Genomic DNA, 21,470 nt, shown 5'->3' with positions numbered 1-21,470 from the left:
AGGAGGCTCAGGAGGAGGTCAGCCCTAGGGCCCATCACTCACTGAGCCCTGCCCAGCCCTGTCAGCATTCTGGGGAGAGCAGCTGTGCTGCTCCAGGGGTCAGGTGAAACCCACAGGCAGCCAAGATACACACACCATGTTGCCCAATTCCCATTTTTTTGGGGGGTTTTTCTTCCAAAACATTGATTCAGATCCTCCCCAAGCACACGTGTCCCACAGGCAGGGCAAGGCTGAAACCCATGGACTGAGTATTAGTCACCACTAGCTCCAAACTGAAAAAGGAAAAAAAAGAACACTATAAAAATGTTGTGATGCATTTGGTTTTGTAACAGGATTTAGCAGAGAGGGAGGAGGGGGAAGAAGTGTTTCTCAATCCCCAAACAGCTCAGTTTTCTTTTACACAAGGCTGGAGCTCTGGCATGTCCTTCCCCTTGCTCCTGTGCTGCTCAGTTTCTCTTGAAGCAGCACTGGGCATTACCTCACTTTCAGGAACTGGTGCTGCTGGATGCTGGGCACAGAGCTTTCAGAGGAGTTGCACATCCTGAGCTCAGGGAGGACAGACAGACACCTGGGGCTAAACCTGCCCAAAGTCCCCTCCTGATCCCAGCAAGGGCTGTTTCAGTAGGGTCACATCCAACCCTGGCTTTTTTTGGATGCCTCCTGCGGGGTCACTTCTCTTTTTCCACTCCATGGGCAGATTTTTTTCAGCCACAACAAGGTTTAAAAGTCTTTTTGCATGCACTGGGGTTTCCATTGCAGTTGGGCTTTGTCCTTTTGCTTCTAGGGGCTAACTGCAAATGCTTTGGCACACAGCCTGCTCTGGGGAGAGCTTCTGTGGCCATGCCAGCACAGCTGGGGTTTATTACAGGATGGACAACCCCATTTACCCATTCAGCTCCACAACCACAGGGTGCTGTCTTTGCTGCCTTCCTTTAGATGAGGTTGGTGCAGTGTCAGCTGCAGCCAAAGCTGAATTTTTCCATCCATGTTCAGAAAGAATTGCCTTTCCCCCTGCTCCCTTCACTGCCTCTACAGGAGTTGTCTCAGGATGATGGGAGGGTGGGAGAAGGGAAGAAAATGGAAACAATTCTCAGCTCTGACAGAAATCAACCTGCTTTAAAGACTTTAAGGGAATGGTGACTGGGCTTAAGTAGATCAGTCTGATAATGCCTGCCTCTGAAAGTCTCTTGTGCAAGCAAAGGTGGATTGTTTGTCATGCTAGGGCTGGGTTCTTTAAAGGGTGCTGGAGAAAGGAAGCTCTAAATGCTACAGAAACCTTTGAAAATCTTAGTTGCAAACAATTGCTGCTCTTCTGTCTTCTTCCCTTGACTGAATCTGTATATAATCTCTGTTATATAGACCCTGTATAATCTCTGAATAATTAGGGTCTATCTCTTAGACAGTTGACAGACCCTAATCTGTTAAAAATCATCTTTCCCTTTTCTTGGACATCTGAGATCATCCAAGAAATGATATTTTTTTACAGTGCAGCTTCAGCTAATGCCTGTGAAGACACACAGCTAATTAATTAACCCTCTGAATGTCTTTCTCCCTGTTTCTAACCAATACTGCATAACTTTTAGCTAATGAATATTTGTAATACTCACACCAGGAGATGCTTGTTCAGAGCTAAGGGGAATTTTCTCCTTTAGCTAAATTACTCCAAGAGTCAATGCATTTATCAATGCACAATCAGTTACCTGCTGTACTTTCAGTGGTGTATCTGGTCTCAAATAAAACCCATCCTTTCTTTTTTAATTTTTTTCTTTTAATTTTAGGGAATTGTGGCAGAACAACACACAAACCATTTCATGGCTCCAGTGAAATGAGTGTCTGTTGTCTCCCATGGTTCACATTGTTTTGCAAAACTCCTTCATGGGGATGCATAGTTGGTGAAATAAATTACTTGGAATATTCTCAAGCTGTGTTTCTGGAGTGTTACAGGAATCTCCCCCATCAGAATTTTCATTGCTGCTTGGATGAGGGGCTAGGAAGGCAGGTATGGGAATTCTGTAGGATCCAGGCTGGGATAGGATTGCAAGCCAGTTGACGAGGTTGCTCTGTTACAAACAAAGGGACCATTTAAAATCAGGAAAATGGGGTTTGTGAGCCACTTCATTCCTCACTGCATCAGTTTGTAAATGTCAGATATTTCAACGACACAGCAAGGATGGGAGGTGACACAGCCAGACTTCTGCCATGCAAATGAAAGCCTGGTAGGACAATGAGGGCATCAGGGCTTTCAGCAGAACCAGGAGGCCCTGAAACCTCCAACCTCACTACAGACTGTGCCCAGCCCAATTAGAGCTCTGCAGATGGTGTTTATTTCACTGTGCACATGTGTGAGAGGAGAAATGGGGAGAGCTTTGCATTTGGGATGCTCCCTGCAGGCACAAATACTGCAACAACTGCTTTTATTGTGGTGCTGTGTCAGAAATAGGGTGGCTGCCAGGCATTAATGGTGTGTAGTAGGATCCTGTAGTAAGTGCCATTAAATGTTTCCTTGGAAATGGGAAGATATTTCTCTCCTTCACAGCACAGATGATGCAAGATGCTCCTGAGAAAAAGGATTGGGGTGCAACCATTGTGTCTGCAAAGGAGGAGGTTCTGGTGGAACTGCCAGCCCCAGTGCTTGGGTGCTCAGGCAGCAAGAGAGAGAAGGGACTGGGGCTCCTGAAGTGCCTGGATCACATCTCCTGTCAGTGTCTCCTCCTTGGAATTCCTCTGAGAGTAACTGGCTTGATCCTCAGCTATCCTAAACCGGGAACATTATATTGTCACAGACATCTTCTATGAAAAATCCTCTCCTTAGGACTTTTCCTCCTGAGAAGCTGAGAGGCCTCAGGAACAAAATGCAAACAATGGTTATCTGCTGCTGTGGAGTGCAACAGGTGCATCTGTGATTGGTCTCATGTGGCTGTTTCTAATTAATGGCCAATCACAGTCAGCTGGCTCAGACTCTCTGAGACACAAGCTTTTGTTATCATTCTTTCTTTTTCTATTCTTAGCTAGCCTTCTGATGAAATCCTTTCTTCTATTCTTTTAGTGTAGTTTTAATGTAATATATATCATAAAATAATAAATCAGCCTTCTGAAACATGGAGTCAGATCCTCGTCTCTTCCCTCAACCTGAGACCCCTGTGAACACGGTCACATTATATATCCTAACTGCTGGGAGCATTGTAGAAAATATATTTTTAATTTTTTTTTCAATTTCTATTTTTACATGCTTGGGGCAACCAAAAACGCTTAAAGACCCTCACAAGGACTGCAGAATAATATATTGAAATAGCACATTTCTAACTTGTGTTGGAGGAATTGTGGCTTAGATAGATAAAAGTATTCCTAAGAATTTACTATATGGCTTAAGTGGCGAAAATCACAAAGCCCAGAAGAGAGCAAAGAGCTGAAATGAGCTCTAAGCTGTGCCTCAGTGTTGTTGTGTCTCATCTGAGCTGCACAGTGACAGTCACCACAGAAGCTGTTAAAATTACATTAATTCTTTAATTTATTAATTTATTAATTAATAAAAGAAACAGAATTGGTGGCATTTTCTTACACTGAAGTCCAGAGCTCTTAGGTGGTTTAATCAGAAAGGATTTATCAGGCAGGATCCTGGAGAATTTGGTGGCTCTGGTGGAATAGGGAGGTTCTGTTTCTGAGCTCTGCTGTTCCATGTTTGCTTTGGACCCCAGCACTCAGCAAATGCTGATCTCATCCATAAATTTTGGCAGTTGGCAAATCTGCTCTGTTTTTCCTCTGAGGACATTGTGAGATTCAAGACACACTTCAATTAAAAAATGGCAGTTTAATGTGGTTATTTTTATCAAAACAAACCAAATAAGATCTTTGTAATACACAGCAGTGCTTAATTTCTTTCTAAAACTAATTAAAGTTTTGGCTTCCACTAGTGACAGAAAAGTTTGGACAGTTTTAACCCCAATGGCTCCACTTATCCCTCATTTATTATTCTAACAAAATAACATTTTGAAAGGAAAAACAAACTAGAAATTATTAATGCCAGAGATGCCAGGAAATGGGATATAAAATGGCATCTGGCCCACGTGGATGAGGGATGTGTGCTACCACCATGAAAGCCAAGTGGCCAACTGATGTCCACCCCTGCAGCCAGGTGGAGTCACATCTCTGAAATGCCATTCCATGTCAGAGCACCCAGGGAGGCTGAATGAATCTGTCCACTATGCTGATGAGCATCTTGTCCATGCTCAGTTTTCCTCCTGGGCACCATTTTGTTGCTCAGATTTTTGTTGAGGTCTCTTAATAAGCTTTGAATTTTCTCTAAGTGCAGACACGTGAGAATTCCTGACAGGAGAGCAGTGTCATGCAATGATCAGTTGCTTGTTTCCCAAAAGGCATTTAAAAAGTCAGCTGCTATTTAATGAGAAAAGTCTCATGCCCAAAATATAATTTCCTTAAGGAGAACGGCTGCAGCTCTATGAATTCCATGCTCTGAGCTGATTTCAGGAGCCATCACCCAAACCAGCCCAGGTTTTTAAACCATCAGCAGAGCACTGAGGTGGTTCTTTTCTCTGGAAATGAGTTCATCTGGCTCAGATTTGTCAGTCACATCAGAGAGGCCTATGGTCTGTAGCCATGCTTGGGTTGCACTCCTGCTGTTTTGGGATCATCATCTTTAATTGCCAAAGGGCAGAGAGAATTCCATAGCTAAGGAGCACAGCTCCTTCCTCTGCTGCAGATGGCAGACAGGACAGACTGCAGGAAATCTGGGGTCTCCTGCCATTTTGAGATGAGATTGAATTATTTATTCTGCATTTCTCGTGCTTGGATATAGGATCATCTCCACAGCGTTGAAATTGAGGGTTATTAAAATGTGAAAGAGCAGAACTTCCTGCCACTGCCTGCTCTGCCATCTTCTCAGTCAGGAATGGCAGTGACTGACAGGAGAGTGTCAGGAGTAGTCACTGGGTTGAACCCTGCAGGTTCCACACCAGTTAGGGATGGTGGGATGTTCCCTCTCCATTCAGCAGGACACCTCTGCCAAGGGTTTTGTGGGGACAAACACATCACTGCTGCAAAATGCACCCCTGTGGCTTTCCCATGGTCCAGGAAACTGAGAGGTTCTCCCTTTAGTGCAAGGGGTAATCCAGGGAGGAGCAGGGAGACATCCCAGCCATGCTCTGGTGGGAATCTGCGTGTGGATAGAGATGGAGCCAGGAAAGGAGGGACAAATAATTCTGACAGGAGCCCGAGCCATGAGAGTTATGAGACTCAGAGAATGAAAAGTGTGCTTCACAAAGGGATGTTCTCCTCCTGCTGCAGTGCTGAGGGGTCACTGCAGTGACCCAGGCTCTTGGTGAAGGAGGGTTTCCAGTGTGTCAGCCAAAGGAATGGCAGTGGAGATGATGCCTTGGAGTGGCTACCTAGAACAAGGCAAAGGACAAAGTTAAAACAATAAAGTGAGTATTTATTAAAGGCCTTTAACAGGTTCACCTTGGGCAGCGCAGGAGCCTGGCAGAGGCTACACCCAAGATGGACAATGGTCATGAGTTTCTCAGGCAGATATAAGTTTGGTTTGTTTGCATATCAGAGATTCATTCCCCAATTACAGCTTCAGGTAATGAAATCACATTGCCTCGGTTTGCTTCTCCCCAATTCACTTTTGTTTGTACTTTTTGGGGCCTGAGGCTGTAGGCTGTCCTTGCGTTCCAGGCCCAGAGGAATTGTTTTGTCTGACCAAAGTCTGAAGACAGTAGTTAATACTTTATATGAAGTGTAGAGTTATGCACTATTGTAGCACAGGATTTGAAAAATATAAAGGCTAAAATCTCAAGGCAGCATTCCCCTCCCTTTAAAGGCTTGACAAGAAGAAGATCAGAGCTCAGGTGTCAGAAGCATCAATTCCTGCTGCTTTTCTTGACTGGAAGGATGCTGTGATCATTTTGGGAATGGAGTCTCCAGCAATCTCTGGTTTGCTTTGCCAGGACCTCTGTGAAGATCCTCACCTGCTTGTGGATGGAATGAGCTCCCACGACTTCCACCAGGGCAAGCTGGGGAACTGCTGGTTTGTGGCTGCGTGCTCCTGCCTGGCTTTGAGGAAAAGCCTCTGGCAGCAGGTGGGTGATTGGTGTGTGTGGTGCAGGAAATAAAGCGAATAAACCAAGCTAACCTTGGCTGGTTTTCTCCCTAGGACTAACAAGGGGTGAATTTTGGTGGATTCAAATCTTCCCTTTCTTTAACATGTTCCAGGGCACTCTGCCCTGGGAATAAACCTCAGCACAGTGCACTTGCTGAACTTCCCCTTTGTGAAAAATGTACATTTTATGATTGGCTTTTTGCAAATATTAAAATTAATATTATATGTGTTATGTTAGAAAGTTGTGCTGTATTAATTTTCTTAAGTGGTGTGTTAAATATAGTTTTAGGTTGTAACAAAATGTTAAAATAGGAACTATGTATGTGGGATATTTTTTTAAAGAAAGGAATGAGGTACTCACACCGAGATAGCAGCCACAGGACACCTAAATCTTTCAGAGAAAGAGAATTTATTGCTCCATTATCAGAAGAAATTAACTTCTTCCCACCTTGCTCAGGCCTGAAGACCCTGTCAGGATTCAGAGGAAGAAGTTGACACTGACCAGACAGAATCCTGTGTTTGAATGGAATTTATGCATCATGTATGAGGTGTATGAATATGTAACAGGCTGTTGCTTTTAAGGGTTAATCCTCTGTTAACGTGGGTCCTTTTTTGGGCTTATTTTGCCCAGAAAGAGGTACCTGGACTGTCCATAACTCTTTGTTTTTATTGTCTCATATTGCCCTAAATCCTAATTGTCCAAATTTTTATTCCTCTAATTATATTACTATTTTTACAACCATTTTATTACTATTAAACTTTTAAAATCCTAAAACCAAGTGACTGGCATTTTTCCCACCCTTCCATGGTTTCTCAGGTGATTCCAGACTACAATGAGCAGGAGTGGGATCCCAAAAGCCCAAGGAGATATGCTGGGATTTTCCGTTTCCGCTTCTGGTGCTTTGGAGAGTGGACAGAGGTGGTGGTGGATGATCTGCTGCCCACAGAGAATGGGAGGCTCATCTACTGCCATTCCAACGTGAGAAACGAATTCTGGAGTGCTCTGCTGGAGAAGGCTTACGCTAAGTATGAGCTGGTTCCTTGTCCTTGTAGCCCTCAGTTCTTTGTCTTTGTCTTTCAGTTCTGTCAGACTTTCCATAGGTTTTAGTTTTGCTGCTGGTAGAGAACCTAAAAAAGACTGAAAACTCCTTTAATCTCTGTTAAAATCATAAATTACTGCAATGCTGTCTACTTCAGCAGCCCAAATCCTTAAGGATCCTAGAAACCAGGAAGATTTATCTGCAGTTTGCTCAGGCTTTTTTGTTCTGTTCAGTTTTGTCCTTAGTGAGACACAAATATGTTCCCTACATTCAAGCCAAATTAGAGCACTTGTTCCAGCCTCCTGTAAATGAGAATGTTCCGTGTTGCCTTCAGGCTGGCTGGATCCTACCAAGCCCTGGATGGAGGCTGTGCTGCAGAAGCCCTGGTGGATTTCACTGGAGCAGTGGCAGAATCCATCAATTTGGAAGAGGGCAAATATGGTGAGGTTATTTCTGAGCAGATGAAGCTGTTTGAAGACTTGATGAAAGTGCATAAAAGAGGAGGGTTCATCAGCTGCTCCATTTCGGTGAGTACAGAGAGATGGATTTTAATGAAAATATTCTGGAAGAAATACCATTACTAGGATATTGAGTATGTCCTTCCTTTGCATGTTTGGAAAAGCTTTGTATGGAGAAATCTAGCAAGTGCTTCCAGCTCCAGGAGCCCCTAAACACAATCACAACTGCTTGTGCTGCCACTTCGCTGTGTGTCTGAATTTCTTTTTTCTGAATGGTCACAGTTGTGAACTGACCTGAGGTAAATCCACCCTAATTTACAGAGCAGATAGCAGCATTCAACTGCTTTATTTCTTAGAGAAATCTCTTTAGAGAAAACACTTATGGCACAGAGCTGCTGAGACCTCTTGACTTTGGTTGTGCCAGTGCAGCCCAGGGTAACAGTGGAGCTGAGCTGAAGGGCTGAGCTCACCTGGTTATTCAGGTATTTGATACTGAATTGATATTTCAGCTATTTGATATTGAAATATGCAATATAGTCAATATATTGAATAATCTCCCCAGTGGAATTAACTGCAGAGCTTGCCTGTGCTGGCTCATGTGGGCTCAGGTATCTCAGTGCCCACATTAGGAGCCCTGAAGTTCCCTTAGTCAGCAGGGAGGGGATGGTTTCTGAGGAAGATTTACCCCTCTCCAGTCCTGTGCTAGAAGATGGATGAATAACAGCTCCCAAAGGATGCTCTGTGCTTCACAAAGCACCTGTGGCCCAGCCCCTTGCCACAGGAGGCAAACCATTGACTGAACTCCCCTTCTAAGTCTGCAATGTCAGGCCCTGGCTGGATACTGCTGGAATCCTCACCTTGTCCACGGCTGTTATCACATCTGAAGGGCTAACAAACTGCAATGGCACCTGAATATGTCCTTAAAAATGGCTTTAAAATTATTTTTAAATAATTTATCATGAACCATTAATCCAGCAGAGAAAAGGGATAATTTTCTAGGAGCTGCACTGTTGGCATCTAAATGCATTTCAGCATTTTCCTCCCATGGCCCCTGCTTCAGTTTAAGGCCTTAGCTAAGGCTGATCTTAGTTAAATCACTTAAACATTTTGCTTTAATTTCCCTCTCTGTGAATGAAGATGATTCATTCAGAAATTCTTGTGAGTATGAAGAGAGCTGTGGAGTTGTCAAGAACAGCAGAAAACCAGCCGGTTTTGGGGTTCCTGAGAACGTTACCTGTTGATCTGGCCCTGGCCATGCATGGTCCTGCATCAGGGCGTGGCACCAAAGAGGAACACCTGGGGTGGCCCCAGCTCTCTTCACAGAAAGCAGGAGGCACAAGCTTTCCCAAATCCACACGGGATTTTTCCACATTCCCAAATCCACACAGAATTTTTCCTGGGAAGGCAGTGAGAAGCACAGAGAGGAGAAGAGAAAACAACTCTTATCTCTATTCTGTGCTCCTGTTGTGTGTTAGGAAGATTGTTTACCCCAAGTGATTTGTCAGTTGGATTCTGCTGAGGATTGTTTTGATTCCTTGGCCAATTGGCCCAAAGCTGTGTCCTGGCTGTCTCAGACAGTCATGGGTTGTTCTTTAGTGTCTCTTTAATATAGTGTAGTATCTCTTTAGTGTAGTTATAATATAGTATTAAGTAATATAATATAGTTTTAATAAAGCAATTGTTCAGCCTTCTGAATCAATGGAGTCAGATGCCAATCATTCCCCACATTGGGGGCACCCTGAATTTGATACACCTGGTACCTTCTGGGACACAAACTTTACCCTGAGATAGAATAGGGACTGTCCCTTCAGCAACATCAGGAAACAGCCCAGAAACAAAAGCTTCAAGGTCTTTGAGTTTTGTTTTACCTTTTTTTCATAAGGCCTGAATTTTTATCATCAGGAATTCCATCTGATTTGCTAAGAGCAGACTGCCTGGCATGAATTGTTACTGCAGACATTGTTTCCAGGATGATGGGCTGCTCCCAAATGCTATCTTGTATCTTAACAAGAATTTACTGAGGTGATTGACCAGGATACAGGGAGCTGTATTTTAACAAGCAATTAATTAGGCAGTTGTAGAGCTTTCACTGATTCCTGCATTATGTTTCTGCCTTCCAAATTAAACACAAATGCTTCTAAACATTGATTACAGGGAGGCCGTTCCTAAGTTTGCCTGCATTTGTCACTTTTTGATGTAATATACACCCAGTGGAGCTTGCTAGGTGTAGAATATTTAATACTCAAGTGGCTTCATTGCTGCCTTACAAACATGTCATCATTTGCCTTGGATTACAGAATGGCCCTGAGCATCACCATTTGGAAATCTGAACAGACAGGAGATGCTTCAATATCTCATTTGAATAAAGAAATAAATAAGTATTTTCAGAATGAGGTGGGAAAGGCCAGCAGTGAGAAAAGCCTGGGGGGTGATGAAGGCAGCAGGAGAAGTTACAGACTCCCGTGCTGTCAAGGACTCTTTGTCTGCTTTTAGTTGTGAAAAATGCCAGTGGAAGTGTTACACTGGAGGGAGTCCAGAGCCAGGGGATGTCAGCCAGGCTGGGGGAAAACTTGAGCTGATTCTCTGGGAGCTGCTGTCGGTGAGAGGCACAGAGGCCTTGGTGACACTCTCACAGTTGCCAGCCCATCTGTCAGTTCCAATTTGATAGGAATTTCTCCTCTCCCCCCGCCTTTTTTTATGTGATTTCTTACCTTTGGGGCTGAGCACTGTTGTATCAGTGCAACATTTGCCTTAGGACAAGCACCTTGTCTGTTTAGACCAGTTAAATTTTGCAATGGGTAAAAATGTCTGAGGAAATAGTATGTGCATTTCACACTATATTTATACTAATATATTCGTGACTTATTATAAAAACATATTTATATTTAAATATTTGCATTAGTAACACCAAGAGACCACACCTCTAACTCTCTCCACCCCAGCCAAGGCTTAACTGAGCATTAATTAGGTAATTACAAGTTTACCCACAAGGATCTGCACTGAGTCAAATCTTCCTTCCTTGATGTCCAAGGGAATGAGTGTTTCCAGGCCCTGTGGGTGATAGATGAGAGAGACTCAAGGATGGCTTAGCTGGATTCAGTGAGGGTGAGGAGAATCTGGATCCAGCATCATCAAAACACCTCCAACATCTGCTGCTTTTCTGGGTTTAGATCAGGAGATCTGGATGCATTAAATGAAATTGTGCTCTTTTTCAGAGCTTGACTATGTTTATGTATTCTTAGATCAGCATCTGATCAGACCTAGAGCATCAAATAGGACAGTTTAGGGTTAGTTTAGGGACAGCCTGATCACTGCTGGAAACTGGGATTCTTATGTGGAGTTTATGATGAGCAAACCCAGTTCCTAAAGCACCCTAAAGATCTTCTCTTTGCCATGTAAGAGAGCCCTGCCAGGAGCGAGTGAGGTACAGGGCACAAATGCCTTGGAGGCTTTTTTACTTGTGCCTGTGCTCTCCCACTTTACCCACTGCCAGTAGTTCTTCCTGGATATTAATTTATTAATTTATTCCAACACAAGAACAACCATTGGACCAGCAGTTAAATTCATGAGTGCCCAGGTGAGGACACCCCAGACAGTTTGGGCACAGCCATCAGTGTCCAGAAGAGCCATTTGGTAGAGATGCCGAGATTTTGGGAGGGCTGATTTTCCATTAGCCTTGTCCCTAACTCTGAGGCCAGGAGGAGACAGACTGGCTGCAGCAGGCAGGATTCCCCTGTGCCCTGGGATTGTCTGGCACTGGAATTGTCTGGCACTAACAACACCACACTAGTGAGCCCCTAGTTCTGATTCCCAGTGCTGTTATTATTATGCACAGTAAAATCACTCAGGAAGAGAATGAAAAACAAGTTTTTCTTGTCCTTCCCCTTGAACATGGAGCTGTCAGGTTGTCAGCACAACAGGTCCCCAGCCAGGTAATAATTGATATAAACTCTATGTATTTCAGAAGGCTGATAATTTCTTTATTAAGAAACCCATACTTTTTATATCCTAGTTCGCTACAAGTGGACCTAATTGGTTCTTTAGTTAAAACACCATCACCATTGGCTAATTAAAAAACCACAGCCTGCAGGGGCTGTGTGCCTGAAGGGTCTGTAAACAAATCTCCATAACACATTCCTCATGTTCACAACACCAGGTGCAGCAAGTGAAGATAAGAATTGTTTCTCATTCTGTTCTCTGATCTTCTCACAGCTGGGAAAGTTGTCTGTTTCTCTCTGTGGCCAGAGAGCTGCTGGCACATCAGGTTCCCCAGAGATGTGAGTTCTTTTTGTCTAATTGTCATTTTTCATGCCCAAGGAGTCCCCTGGGCGGCCCAGTGAAGCAGAGACAGCGCTGGGGCTGATCGTGGGCCATGCCTACTCCGTGACTGCCATCAGGAAGCTGCGCCTCGGGGAGAGCCTGCTGCTCTCCTTCAAGGCAGAAAAGCTGTTCATGATCAGGCTGAGGAATCCCTGGGGCAAGAAAGAATGGCACGGTGCTTGGAGTGACAGGTAAGAGCTGCAAACCCAGTGTCCAAGGGGTGAAGATGTGCTGGGCCACTGCAATTTGTGGGTGAACACTGGTGGGACACACTCATACTCAGAGATGGCTGGACCTCTTTGCCACTTCTGCCCATTTTCCTCTGAGAAAATGAGCATGTCCTGGAGGAGTCTGGACCTTATTTATTGTCCTGGCTCCCTGGACCTTATTTACTGTTTACATCATTCTTCTGGCCCACTGGAACATGGGAAGAAAAACAGCTCAGGAGTCAAGAACACGAGGCTCATTCCCAGCTTCACCACTGAGCTTGTCTGTGACTCAGTTTCTCACCTGTTATTTCCAGCTTCTGGGGATGGTAAAAGTCTTGTAGATAATTTAAATGACCGCTGAAAAATGCTGTAAAAGTGCCATATTTGTGATTTCTTTCTAATTAGCTTTCTAATGAATTGTCTTATGGGCCATGGGCTTAGCAGGTACCTCCACAGAGAAATGATTACTGGAGGGGATGTCTCCCATCATGGGTGATTTATACATGAAAAATATGTGACAGTTCAGCACTGGGCTCACCAGCTAGCATTTAGTATTTAACATTGCAGTGCTCTGAACAGCAGCATATCAATTTCTTATAATCCATGCTTCAGCTAGCAAAAATCTACTACTTCCAGAGAGATTGGTCTGTGTGAAATGCAGAGAATTCACAAAAGAGCTGCTGTGTCCTGTTTAGCTGAAGCCCTTAGGGTTCTCCAGTAGCCTGGCACAGCTGCCACTCATGCCAGCACTGAGCACTCTCAGGGTGGCCCATGGCTTTGGTCCAGCAGAATTAAATTGACAATTTCCAAACAGGTTAAGATAATGGCAGTTAGGGTGAGCAGCCTCCCTTCCCTCCTTCCAGCCACCTTCAGCTTTAGCCTCCAGGTGCTTTTGGAGGGGCAGGGGGCAGTTGTGGCTCTGTTTGTCTGGTGTAACCCAGCAGGACCAGGGTCTGGTTTGGGTTTCGGCAGGAGGCTGCTGGAATTTAGGATCTGTGCTCCCCTGCAGCAGCAGGTGCCTGCAGGGGCTGTGTGCCTGAAGGGTCTGTGCACTGGAATATCCCTCTGCACACTGGACACTGTGCTCAGGCTCCAGCAGTTTCTGCTCAAAGCCCCCTGGGGAAATCTCAGACCTCAGGCCTGTTTTATTAAGGTGATTAAAAGACGAAGAGAATACTCTGGTCTAAGTGAAGCGTTCAATAAGCTCCCGAGGAGGAAAACCAGGTTTCATTTGAGGGGCCTTCAGGGAATGGAGTCAATCTCCTGTGACCTTGGAAATCAGCTGTTTAAGTGTTTAAGAGTCCTAATGGAGGGTGTGACAAAGGAAATCAATAAAGTTCTGCTCTAGTTGAGCCTATTTCCTATTAATCTCTTTCTTTTTTAGTAGCTTTCAAATCAATTAATGTTTTAAAACCCCTTCTGAAAGCCTCACACTTTCATCAATATCACCTGCCCTTTCAGTACTCTGATATTCTTTTTCAAACCACAGAGCAGGAGAGATTTTTGCTTCATTTTTTTTTCCAGGTGAGGGTTTTTATTTTAAATTATTAATCATCTTTATAGTTGATTTTTTTTCCTCTTTTTTTTTTTAATTATTTCCTTTTAGTTCTGAAGAGTGGAAGAAAGTCAGCGATTCTGAGCGCAAGAATTTGGGGCTCACTGTTGAGAACGATGGAGAGTTCTGGTGAGTGGGAGTGAGGAGAAGGGTTTGGAGACACTGGCTACACTGAGGAACTGTCATTAATCTGCCATTTAACAGCTTCAAAAACAGATGGGTAAAGTTATCCCAAGGTCTGTTTCTTTCAAACTCCCAAGGGATGACAGGGAAGAATAATAAAAATGGATTTCAAACTAGGAGAACAAAATTAGTAGCTCTCACAATCTATTGCCTATATTTAGGATAACCTCTCAGAAACAGGAGAACATGTGCTGGTTTGTATGACACAATGCCCAATACTGAACGCTGTTTAGATCAGTTAAATTTTGAAATGGGCAAAAATATCTGAGAAAGTACCGTGAGCATTTCACACCCTGTTTATTGAGTACTATGCCTGTCTGTAGGTCAGCCATGGCTGAGGCATCTAAAAATGGAGTTGCATCCAGTGAAGTTTGATATTTGTTGGTGTTTCCCAAGTGTTCATTCTCTATACAATGTCTAGAGCTCTATTAATTTTGGCCTTGCTTAAAGCTTAGATCCTTAGCCCAGCAGGTCCTTCAGGAGATGATCCATATTGCATCAAGTGAGCTGGCAGGGCTCACAGTGAAAATCATTCTGTTGGCTTTGTCAGGACTGGCAGCTGCAGGGTTTGGCTCTGGGCCATGAATAAGCCAGGCCATGATGGTAATTCAAAGAGCCAAGCTGGTTTTCAGTTGCTCTGCAGTCCAGCCCCTTCCTTTAGCAGGCACAGGTGAGATGGGGTTAAAGCAAAGCTCTGTCCAGAGGGCAGAGGTTGGAGTTGTGCTCAGGGACAGATGTGACAATAAGGACTGTAATGAGGAGTGGATCCTGCTTTAATTGCAGGTGATCTCTTTGGCCTTTGCTAAATGTGTTATCAAATCCAGCCTGGGAGGTTCAAGCAATCCTTTAGGCTTAGGAGATGCAACAGGACAGATCCTGATCTCACCAAACACACTGAGTGATGCTGCTCTGAATTAAAACTCTGTGATTGTGGTTTCACAAGTATTTCCACATGGAAAGCTTTCCAGTGAATCAGTTTGTCCCCTGGACAGCTGAGCAATGCCTCCTCTTCAAATTACTGGAAGATTTTGTGTTTTGTTTTGGCTCTTTGCGTGAATATCACTGTTTATTTTTAAACAAACCATTACTTCCCTGGTGTTCCCTGGAGCAGGATGACGTTTGAGGACTGGTGTAAGAATTTCACAGATGTGGACATCTGCAGGACTGTGAACACCTCCTGCTTCAGCCTCCACAAGACCTGGGAGAAGGAAATGATGTATGGGGCTTGGGCAAAGCATCCAGAGCCCCTGCTGAACCGATCTGGGGGCTGCTTTGATAACAGAGAGACCTTTCTGCAGAACCCCCAGGTGAGAACCCCTGTGTTTTGTGGGGTATTTGATAACAAAGACCTTCCTGCAGAACCCCCAGGTGGGAACCCCTGTGTTTTGTGATGTATTTGATAACAGAGACCTTCCTGCAGAACCTCCAGGTGGGGAGTTTAGTGAGGTATTGAATTGTACCCACTTTAGCTGGGGCTCCTGAAGTACCCACCCTGTTTAGGAGTTGGCAGTGACTACAAAACAAAAATCTCATTGCCCTGGGAGTGTGCTGCGTACTGCATTTTTCATGATTTCGGTGCAATTTCTCAGAAGGGTTTATATATTTGTTTAGGACTGATCATGCTTGGGGCTGCTGAGTCACACACACAACAGAATTACTGACGTCCTGCCTGGACTTCTTTCATTTCCCCAGTTATAGAAAGGCAGCAAGTCTGATTTTCTAATGACAGAACTCACTTAACCCCCTAAACAGCTCAGGGACTTGATCCACTGTATTTAGTCAGTATCCCTTGGCATTAATATCAGATTCTGGAAGTACCTCATCTCTTCCCCAAGCTCACCCTCTCATCAGCATTATGGAATTTTCCTCGTCTATCCTACCTGGTCATTTCAAGCTATTCAGTTGATCTGTACATCCATTCCTACTCCCTTTCCCACCTTCCTGCCCTTCTCTCTCTCAGCACATGCAAATTCAGATATACCACTTCTGTTACTGTCTGTGGGGTCTGGGCACTTACTCTGGGAGTTACTCCTTTGAAAATGGATCTTTCTGTCCAGATTAATTAAAGACATTTTTGCATTTGCTTCTGTGCACTTGCAAGGGAGGTTTCTGCCTGCAGCCAGTGTTTTCAGAGCAGGATGCTGCAGCAGTGCAGCCCCTGCTGCTCACATCAGGTCTCAGCTTCCCAGCTCATCCTGCAGTTCCTCACTGCTCTGCCTTCTGTCAGTGCCTCATTTCCAGGGGGTGATGTAGTTCAGGTATTGCCCTGTGAGATTCTGGATGTGTTCCAAGAGCTTGTCTGGTCTCATTTGTAAGCATTTAGCTGTCACAGAGAACAAAATGCACAATTCCAGCTGAGTGCAATGGCTGGTGCAGAGGAAAGCTTCTGTACTCCAGCGTTATCTCTGGGCCAGTTGATTAAAAGGCTCTTAGCAGCAGTGCTGGAACACATTTCTGTTATCTTAGGGCCATTACAGGTTACTGTGGCATGCCCCATCATAATCTAGAGATAATCTCTCCATTCTCCTGGCTCCTGTGAGGTTTATCTGAGCAGAGAGGATTGTGCCACTTCCAGTCCCTTTGATAAGGCAATTTCAGCCAAGTATTTGTGTATTCTGCAGTCACCTGCTGAATTCTAGATCATTACCCATTGGGACAGCTGAGGTGCCATCAGAAGAAGGTCAGAGCTGCAGAGCTGTCACCAGACCAGGAGAACTTTCCTGGTTCCACTTGCTGCCCTTCCACCCACCCATGGCCTTGGAGCACCCTGGGCTGCCTGGGGGGGTAACCTGTGTATGGTTCAACAGGGACAAGGATTAACATGTGCCTTACTGGGTGTTGCTGCATTTTATATCTCACTTTTTAGGTTCTCTTACAACCCCTGGGACTCTCCCAGGGCCCTGTGCTTTCTCTGCTGCAGTGAGTGATAAAAACACAAATCAGAGCTTGGGATGGGGCCTTGCTCAGCAGAGCTCCAAGGCAGAGGATGTGGATCGTTCTGTAGCCAAGGCAATCTCAGTATCTACCTCAGAGTAAAGCTCAATTATTTGTTTTTAGCAGCAGTCAAAGGAAAAGGGAGGGAGGAGTTGAACCAATGATGATGTTCCTCTCCACGCTGCCAGGGAATTTCTGCTTAAATCAGAACATGTGGTGCACGTGGTACCCAGCTGTGCACTGCTGCAGGTTTATGTTTCTATTTACTTTCTTCACATTTAAATGTCTTTGAGGATGGGAGAGTACAACATCTGTCCAAAGTTGGGGTAAAAAATGTCCTCTTCCCTCCTCTGGTCCTGACAACTCAGATTTGTCCTCTGCATGCACAAAGCAAAATTTAAATGAACAAATTAATTAAATTCCTTGTGATATAAGGAAACACCTGTCTGACCTTCTTTTGTTCATACTTATGAACTGGTCTGGTAGTGAATTTTAGTAAGGTAACTGTTCAAGTCAGATTCAGTAAGATGGGAACTGCTGCTTAAACTTGAGAAAAATTCCTTTGATTTGTCTTAAACCCAAGTTGACTCAAGTTTACTGTAAACAGTTTGGATAAAATATTTCTGTGTTAGAGGTACAGAAGTCTTTCTTAGCTGTTTTTACTGGATATTCAGGAAAACTAAGGAGTCCAAAATTCGAATTCCTGTCATTCTCACATTAAATAGGAACAGTAGATGCAGAACAAAGTGCCTTTTAAATAAGATTTGAAAGATTCCTTCATTTGCAGGCCCTATATAAAAATGTTTGAAATTTACAGGCACTGTTTAGTTAAAAGGAGAATCAAATACTATCTAAGATCCCATGTGGAGTCTGTTAGTTTATTTTTTTAATCTCATTCCTGATTTATAGCTAAATAAAACTTAATCTTTTGTCTTTTGCTTTCAAGTGAGGTGTCCTCCTGCTGACTCCAGTTATTTTGTAGCTTTGTCCCAGGCTGTGTTTTATGTGAGTTCGTAGAATCAGAGAGCCATGGAATGGTTTGGGTTGGCAGCGACCTTAAAGCTCATCTCAATCCTCATTCCACCCCCTGCCATGGCAGGGACACCTTCCACTGTCCCAGGTGCTCCAAGCCCCATCCAACCCAGCCCTGGGCACTGCCAGGGATCCAGGGGCAGCCACAGCTGCTCTGGGCACCTGTGCCAGGGCCTGCCCACCCTCACAGGGAACCATTTTTCCCTAACATCCAAGCTAAACCTATCTTGCTTCCCCTTAAGGTCATTCCCCCATGTCCTATCACTAAGATTGTCATTTTCACCAACACCTTTTATTTACCTGATACTTTTGATTTTAAGATCCTTATTATTAGCATTAATTTTCCAGCTGTGAATTGCTGGGAATGTCTGCTCCATGGAGAGCTCTCCTTCCTCCTCCATATGTATTTCCATTTGTCTCCTTTGTATGCACATATGTCTTGGTTTGAAAAGCCAGGTGTCTGCTAAGGAAGGCAGGAGCCTTCCCTGAAATGGAAAATATAAACCCCCTCCTTCTGAATTATTATAATTTTGACATTAAGGGGCTCTCAGGCAAAGATATGGGAATAGGAATAACAGTTCTTTACTAGGGAAGAAAATATTAGACATAAAATAAACAATGCAATAATACAAAACAAACCACTGCCAGAGTCCGAGCAGGGTGGGTCAGGGAGGTGGCACAGCCCCATCCCATGGGGGCTCAGCCCTCCTGCAGTGCCAGCTGTGCTGCTGCTGGAGCAGGGATCCTGCACAAGGGGGGAGTTTTCCTCTGCAGCTCCAGGGCTGCTGCAGATGGGCCTGGGCTCCCTCTGGCAATGCAGGGCAGCAGAAAGCTGCTCCTCTGGCAATGCAGTGGGCAAAGGCTGCTGTGCTGCTCCAGGCTCAGATTGGATCCAGGTAGGAATGCTTGGCTCCTCCCCTGGGCGCAGCATCTCCCCATGGGATGCTGGAATTGGATCAGCCCTGCAGGGACACTCACTGGCCATGGACAGCAGAGATCTCCTGGAGGGAGGGTTGGCTGTGGGAGAGATAAAGAAAAACTGCCCATGGACAGCAGAGAACTGCCCCAGCTCTGACAGATGGGGACAGAACACACATCCCTATTTCCAACTTCAGACAACATATTTCCTTGGCGATGGCTTTGCCCTCAGCCTCCTGAGGGTAAAATTCCAACAGCTCTTCTCTCTCCTGTCTCCTCCCAGTACCTCTTTGATGTTAAGAAGGCCCAGGACAAAGTGCTGGTGTCCTTACAGCAGGAGGATCGCCGCAAGTACAAGAAAGAAGGGAAAGGAGACAACATCACAATTGGCTTTGAAATCTTCAAGGTAGGCAGCCAGCTGTGCTCGTGGTGCAGAGCTTGTTCAGTTTGTTCAGTCCTGCTTCACCCTGACTGTGAGGTCTTTGGCAGCTAGAGATCTATCTCTAGATAGATAGATCTAGATAATCAGTGATCTGTTCATCCATTCCTACTCCCTTTCCCACCTTCCTGCCCTTCTCTCTCCCAGCACATGCAAATTCATACATACAACTTCTGTTACTGTCTGTGGGGTCTGGGCACTCACTCTGGTAGTTACTACTTTGAAAATGGATCTTTCAGACAATATACCAGGATTATCCTGGGGTCTGGCCCTGTGCTCAAATTTTTTGTGGGCACTGCACTCAGGCCATGGGAACTCAACTGATTTTAGTTCAGCTCAAACTGTGTTTGAATAAATTTCATTTATTTGAGATAAATGATTTTTGCCCCTTGCAGAAGAATTTTAAGTGTTTTTCCTACCCCCAAACTTTCTAGAGAAAGGCAAAATTATATCAATACTTAAAACATGGAGGGTTTTTCTCCTTCTTCTGCCTCCATTTCACCAGCAAATACAGCCAGGAGAATGAGGCTGAAAAGTCTGCAGTTTTTCTGTTGCCACTTAAAAAAAAAGTCTTTTCAAAAGCTGGACTGGTGAGCAGGAAATGAATATATGGGAAAAGGAACCACAGGATCCCAAAAGGTAATTTAATTGCACTCTCAAGGCAAATTGAGTAAAATGAAAACACTCAAACTCAGAGGAGGGAAGCAAAGAAACAGCAATTTTTCTGCTCTTTCACTGGGGATTGGGGTAATCCTGTCATCTGTTGCTACAGCTCCTAGGACTACATTAAATCTATGGCCCTACCCTAAAAAAAAACCTGATTTTTAACAGTTGGTTAGATCTGCTGACATCTGCATCACACCTACTCATTTGCCAATCACCTGTTAACCACATATATTGAAAAGTGTTGTGGCAGAAAGCAGAATAATTTCCCTTGTTCATGCCTGTAATTTGGAAAGGCTTGAAAAAAAAATCACACCTTACTAAAAGCTTCAGTACTCTATTTTTATTTCTAATCAATAATTTTTCTATTTTAGATATATTCTAATAAACCAGGCTCATTAGCATGACTAAAGGCCTTGGGAAGAAAGCTGCCAGAAAAGAATGCAGGGCTGCCTTTGCTCTAGAGCTGCTTGAGAGAGAGGTTTAGAATTAAACTGAGCTCTGGCAATACCAGTCCCCTGGGGAGGATGTTGAGAGTTAAGCACAACTTCAAGGCTTAGAAGAAAACATGCATGGTTATTCTGTGGCTTTTGTATTCAGGAAAGGGCAAGGAAAATCCAGCTGTGTGCATCTGGATTGGGAGCCTGCTGTGAAAGGCTAGAGAAGGGAGAGGCAGAGGGATCTTGTCATAGTTGAGATGGTCACAATACAAAGCAACTCTCCATTTTCAGAAGGCTTCAAACTGGTTTTTTTTTATAGCATGCATGCTTTTTATACATTCTGACAAAACTCATCAGTTTACACTTTACTCATTGGTCAGGAAAGACAAACAAAGTGCTCATTGGAATAGGCATTTGCAGGTTTCTCTTATTTATCCTTTCTTTCTTGGTTTCTATGTCAAGGACCTTGGTAGAAAATTCTTTCAGGGGTAAACATGGATCCTCTTATCAAACATGGATCCTCTTATCAAACATGGATCCTATTATCAACATGGATTCTCATATCAAACTTCTCTCTGGCTCACAGAAGTCTCTGTAAAACCTGTTCCACAGGATCTCAGCCTTGTCTGAGCAGGTGCAGTCTTTGGGCTGTGTGTCCATCTCTGGAAGTGTTCCAAGCTCTGCAGCAGCATCACATCATCTCTTTCAGTGGGCTCCTGTCTTTGCCAGCCCCAAACTTTCACCTGCCACAGTGAGAAAACACTTGCCAAAGGATTTGCCTTGTTGGGTGAAAAGCTGTGTGGTGCTCAGGGAGAGCCCTGCCCTTAGCCCTGCTGTCCCTAACCCCTCTCCTGCTGCAGGTGGAGGACAACAGGAGGTACAGGCTGCACAAGCTGACGGTGCAGGAGAGAGTGGCCACGTCTCCCTACTCCAACACACGCAGCGTGTTCCTGAGGAGGACTCTGCAGCAAGGCCGCTATGTCCTGGTCCCAACCACCTACATCCCAGGTGTCCCCACAAAATTCATCCTCAGGCTCTACACAGATGTGCCCTCAAAACTCAGGTGGGTGCCACTCACAGCTGCAGGAGATCCTCCTTAGCCCACAGGCTGCAGCTCCACGGGAAGGGCTTGCCAGGTTGTCCTCCAACTCACTGAGGCTCATG

The 21,470-nt window shown here is 44.5% G+C and overlaps 1 protein-coding gene across 1 annotated transcript in view; it reads left to right on the top strand.

The window, feature by feature from the left end:
- CAPN6 (calpain 6) overlaps positions 1-21,470 on the top strand; it is a 52,397-nt gene that overhangs the window by 25,891 nt on the left and 5,036 nt on the right. The window contains exons 4-11 of the mRNA XM_030967592.1: positions 5,964-6,095; positions 6,933-7,141; positions 7,490-7,682; positions 11,931-12,124; positions 13,749-13,826; positions 14,992-15,187; positions 19,048-19,170; positions 21,167-21,369. Of these exons, the coding sequence (XP_030823452.1) occupies positions 5,964-6,095; positions 6,933-7,141; positions 7,490-7,682; positions 11,931-12,124; positions 13,749-13,826; positions 14,992-15,187; positions 19,048-19,170; positions 21,167-21,369 (1,328 nt within the window). The remainder of the gene's footprint in view (positions 1-5,963; positions 6,096-6,932; positions 7,142-7,489; positions 7,683-11,930; positions 12,125-13,748; positions 13,827-14,991; positions 15,188-19,047; positions 19,171-21,166; positions 21,370-21,470) is intronic.

Source organism: Camarhynchus parvulus, chromosome 4A, assembly GCF_901933205.1.
Source record: "Camarhynchus parvulus chromosome 4A, STF_HiC, whole genome shotgun sequence".
Lineage (NCBI taxonomy): Eukaryota > Metazoa > Chordata > Aves > Passeriformes > Thraupidae > Camarhynchus > Camarhynchus parvulus.
The sequence above is the reverse complement of the archived record's forward strand: the minus strand, read 5'-3'. Positions and strand labels throughout refer to the sequence as shown.